At 40.9% G+C, this 5,318-nt stretch overlaps 1 protein-coding gene across 4 annotated transcripts in view; it reads left to right on the top strand.

Moving 5' to 3' along the window:
* LOC103394314 (immunoglobulin superfamily DCC subclass member 3) overlaps positions 1-4,969 on the top strand; it is a 13,591-nt gene extending 8,622 nt beyond the window's left edge. For all 4 annotated transcript variants that reach the window (XM_008331557.2, XM_008331556.2, XM_017040882.2 and 1 more), the window contains exons 9-14: positions 114-278; positions 864-1,052; positions 2,259-2,372; positions 2,925-3,051; positions 3,577-3,694; positions 4,525-4,969. In XM_008331557.2, the coding sequence (XP_008329779.1) occupies positions 114-278; positions 864-1,052; positions 2,259-2,372; positions 2,925-3,051; positions 3,577-3,694; positions 4,525-4,599 (788 nt within the window). In that variant the 3' untranslated portion in view covers positions 4,600-4,969. The remainder of the gene's footprint in view (positions 1-113; positions 279-863; positions 1,053-2,258; positions 2,373-2,924; positions 3,052-3,576; positions 3,695-4,524) is intronic.
* Positions 4,970-5,318: the final 349 nt, after the last annotated feature.

The raw sequence follows: 5,318 nt of genomic DNA, 5'->3' as shown, positions 1-5,318 counted from the left end.
TATATATATATATACATACATATACACCGAGGTATTTTTTTAAGCTAGGTATTTAAAAAATATTGAATCTTCCTGTCTGATATTAACAAACTGTCAACCGTCTTGTCTCTCAGAGCCCGACAGTCTGGAGCTGCAGGAGGCCATCAGCAAAGGGAGCTTCCAACACGACATCATCAATCTGGAACCGGCCACCACCTACTCACTCTACCTGAGGGCCTACTCCCCTCTGGGTGCCAGTCAGCAATCACACACTTTAGTGGCTACAACGTTGGGCGGTGGTGAGAACATTACTCACTTTTTTTAAAAACTTTTTTTTAAAATTAACTTATCAAACGTATTTATTAATTTGGAAGATTATTAGTATTGCATTTTTAAGGGATTTTAAGTCATGGGCAGAACAATGGACACTGGACATTTCCAGTAATTCCACTGTCAGTTCGGACACTTAAAGCTTAAAATACCATTGATTTTTTTTTTTTTTTTCATATTTAGGATTGTTGATTTATCTGGAAAAAGAAGAAAATAAATTAATCATGATCTAAATTTATCATGATTAATCACAAATAATTGTGATTCATTTACAGCCAACCTGTGGTTTATCTCATTAAAATGTTTAATCGATCGACAGCCCCTAGCCCTAACAGGAAGTGTCAACCGTCAACCTCCATAGAGCCGACTCTGCCTGTGGTTTAAAAAAAAAAAAAAAAAAAAGAATACAAAACAATATTTTCTTTTCTATTTCTACACTTATACAGGCAACAGTAATATTTGATATAGTTGTTTTAGTTCCAGATCACCTGAACTGACAGTTGCTATGACCACAGACTGCACTTTCCCTCACCGTCTGATTCCTGTCCATACAGTACCAACCCCTCCTACGTACTTCACCAAGGTGGTGAACAGCAGTGCGGTGCAGGTCCTCTGGGAGCTTCCTAGTAAAGCTGGCAAGGTTGAAGGCTTCAGGCTGTCCTACCGCAAAGTCCCCCAGTCCGATTTCAAGGAACCCATCCAGCTGCCTTATCACGTCAATGCCCACACCATCTCAGACATGGGTGAGTGTGTGAACAAGGCTAACCGGACATGTTGGAGATATATTTTACAGGAGTCAAAGAAAGTATTTAGTACTCTGAGCATCAGCAATGTTTTTTAAAAAATGATTTTACTTCATTTTCTTTCTGTTGCAAGAAAATAATCATAATAATAATTGAGTCCGTTATTCATCCTACAATTGGAATTTTTTTTGGATTTTTGATAAAATCAAATTACAGAGTTTTAGCAACTGACACGGGCTGCCACAGGAGGCGCTATTACTTACGTGGTTGCAACTCACAGAGGCGGTGGGAGGAACCTATAAAACATCCTCTCCATGTAGATATTTACCTGTAGAAGGTACTGAGCTCCTGTACACACTAAGTGTTGACAAACACATGTATAATATAATACTATATATAATATAATATAATATAATACTTATATATATATTCATATAAAGGGTTGTGCTTGTACACTGTGATTATCTGACACAGATTCCACACCTCACACCAGTAGCGCTGGTAATGTGTAAAATGCAGTTATGTTATGTTAGGATATATCGATGCAGCAACACATTAGCCTCTCGCTATCCACCAACCACGTCCAGTGACCATGGAAACACACACCCTGCCAACCTATGAAGTACATGACTTATCAAGATGGACGACTATCACACACACACCTCCAAATGTCAAACGCATAAGCAAAACGCGTTCAAGGTAAACACGAGCCGTTCTGGTGTTCTTGGAGAGATTACACAGACAGGTAAAAAATGTGGCCTGCGACCTTTAACCAATGTGTGACCAATGACTGTCAGAAATGACAAACCTGAGGTGTGCGAGTGGGCTAATTATATTCGTTAGGTGTCTGTGGCCGTGAAAAGGATAACGAGAGCGCTTGAAATGTCTCACCGTGGCCTCCTTAAACAACCTGCAGCCGGCCCCTCATCCATCCCCTGTTTAAGTGGGTGTCATCCACTGAAAATCACATGTTCATACCCACAATGTAGACGAAAGACTGGCCTTATTCTCAATGGAGGACAGAGCAAATGTCAAGGGAGATGTTCGATGGAAGAGTAAAAGGGGAAAAAATTGGCCGTCTCGGATCATCTTCCCGGGTGTGATTTGATCAAACCTCTTGGGACAGAAGCAGAATTGCATTTTAGGAAAGCGTTTTAAACCTCAACCAACACAAATCCTCAGACCTGCTGACTTCGTCTTTTGCAGAACCGGGTGCCGTGTATGAAATAAAGCTGGTTTCCTACAATGGGAATGGAGAGAGTGACTGCTCAAAGAGACTGGTGTCCCTGGCAGAGGAAGGTCCGAGTGACCCAAACACAGGTCAGTGTGATGGAACACGTTCAGATACCTAGATGTATTGTAAGAGAGCACGTGTTTGTTGTGTTGAAATACATTTGAAATGTATATTTTTGATGGTTATATTCATGTATATAAACATACCGTTTGCGACTTATACTCAGGTGCGACTTATATATTAAAATATATAATTTCACATGCTTAGTATTTTCACACTGACAGCCGCTAGAGGGCACTGTAGGCTGGTGTACCAGTATCTTCTACTCCTGTACCACTGAAATTTACACATCCGTTATTTTTACACTGACAGCCACAAGAGGGCACTGTAGGCTTGTGTACCAGTATCTGCGACTCCTGTACAACTGAAATTGTACACATTTGTTATTTTCACATTATTTTCACACTGACAGCCGCTAGAGGGCACTCTAGCTGGCGGGTCCGACTTGAACTTTTTAGCGACTTGTTTTTTTTTTTATTTTTCTTCATTATGCGTTTTTCAGCTGGGGCGACTTATAATCCCGAAGATGCGGTGTATATATTTGCATGTTCTAATTATCAATATTGCTGTGTTATTAGGTGGCAACAGCCTGTGTCAGTGCAGAGACGGGGAGGCCTCTCTGGGCAGCATCGTCGTTGGCATCCATATCGGCACGGCTTGCATCATCTTCTGCGTACTCTTTCTCATTTTTGGATACCGTCGCAGGTAAATATGGAAGTGTGGAGTACACGCGTCTTACCTCCTAACCCACATCTTAAATGTATACCTGAAAATATCTCAGTCTGTCACTTGAAATACCAGTGGGAGGCACCTGGACTGGCCTCTCTTCGAAAAGGCTTCTTCATTTCTAGGTGACTAATGGCAAACTGGTGTTTAGCTCTCAAGGGCAGAATACGTGAATAAATAAGACGTTATAATAAGCAGTGCAGATAATCCGTGAGTCCATTTGGTCCTTGAAGACATGGGAAACCCATTATTTTTGAGGACGGGGAAACTCAACCTAGTAATCAAATAATAAAGACTGCTGAAAACACGGCCGGGTGGCTGCCGGTGGTGCGAACATTCCCCTTCGGATACTGCGACTAAAATACTGTAATTTGAGGCGAACAGCTTGCGTAGTCAGCTACTGCTAAAGCAGTAAAATGAGTGAAGAAGCCAGCCCGGTTGTCTTGAACTGTGACCGTAATAAATTACACCGCGGACGTTCTTACTAATGGAATGTGTTTGTAGCCTTTTTTGCAGCAAAGGAACGCAGGAGAGCTGGTCCGTACCGAGAGACAACACAGGACACAATGGAAACCCTAAGGATGGAGAAGCAACGTGCCACAGGGTGGAGTCAGTTCCTCAGGTAGCCAATGAAAACATACTCATATTTTTTATATCTGCTGTAACTATATTTTTACATATATGAACAGTTTGTTGTTAGCGTACAGACCTTTGGCGCATATGGCCTCCATTATTTTACTACACTACAACGCGAATAGGTAAAATATTCTAATTTAACTATATAATACTATTTGTATAAAAGTGTTTCAAGTGTTCCATATTTTTTAAAATGTGCTTTTTTTATTTCTAAAATGAACCTTGATGTCGGCAAAAAGTTGCACCAAAAACACCCAACGTATCGAATGATACATCAAAACTATTTAATTTAGCAATTTATTTAGGATTTTGTTATGTTTCATAAACATTTTTTTTTTCCCCATGTGTGAGGCTCTACAGCGGGGTTGTCAAACTCATTTTGGTTTAGGGGCCAGTACAATCGTAACATAGTTACAGTATCTATAAATAAATAAGTCTGTCTTTTAGCCCTTTGTTTTTATGCCTTAAAAAATACGTTAGAAAAATCTATATATTTAGTGAAATATAATTTTACAAAACATCTCCTGAACATAAAGTTTTTTTTTTTTTGATTTTCTAAATTCATCAAATGGGCCGGATTGAAAACCCAAAGTGGAATGGTTTTGGCCCGCGGGCTGTATGTTTGACGCCCTTGCTCGACACGGTGAAGAACGATTTTTTAGCCAAATCCTACAAATAGTCAAATCAAACACTTTTTATTTGTATCGATAAGTTACACCAAAACACGTGTTGCTTTTTACTTGTGTACAACGTCTGATTTTTCTGTCTTCTGTCTTCTGTCTTCTGTCTTCTGTCTCGTCCTGTCCTGTCCTACAGGTGGTCACCTCAGCACAGTGCCAGGTCATCATTGAGCAGCAGTCATCAGGTCTGCCTGGCGTGGGCACTGGCTAACACTGGTCAATACTAAGAACTTCAACACCCCCGCCCCTTCATTCAGTCATAGCGTTAGCCTCCCTTAAAGCTGCTGCTAATAACCTCAGAGTCTCTCATTCCACCGCCATCTCTACCTTGAACCATGTCATATTGCCTTTAGTGCTTGTCCGTGTCGGGGAAAAAAAAAAAAAAAAAACCCTTACCGCTACTTCAGACTGGTACCTGTCAAGTTTTTTTTTTTTAGGATGTTCATGACCAACATTCACTGGCATTTATCCAGGGAGTCTGTTCCATAACCAAAATATAGATGCCACGTGATATGCCTTATGGTCTTTTCCTACCAAAATAAACCAAATATTTTAAAGACAGGGAAAATACTGTTGTGGCACAAAAAAAAAACCCTCGAACTCCACCTGCGGTTCCTCCGCAACAAGAATAGCAAGAAACACAGCAGCCTTCGCCGATGCCTTACAAAGGTCAGATCCCGAGTCTGACCGCACAAGCCATCAACGACCATGTGTATCTGAGGATTTTTAACTACATATCTTCCAAAGAAATCTACCTCAGTCTTACCAGAATTCTAGAGCCATAGAAAAAGGCCAGCCTACCTCGACCAAAAATACCCTCTATACCTCGAGTTCCTTTCCTTGACCAGTGCCAATGCCAGTGTACCAGTGCCAGCTGCCAACCAGAATGTGCCTACCAGGATGACCACCATGGAGAGCATAACCACAGCA

This window comes from Cynoglossus semilaevis, chromosome 18 (assembly GCF_000523025.1).
Source record: "Cynoglossus semilaevis isolate Cse_v1.0 chromosome 18, Cse_v1.0, whole genome shotgun sequence".
Lineage (NCBI taxonomy): Eukaryota > Metazoa > Chordata > Actinopteri > Pleuronectiformes > Cynoglossidae > Cynoglossus > Cynoglossus semilaevis.
Note: the sequence above shows the minus strand (reverse complement) of the source record. Positions and strands in the feature narration are given on the sequence as shown.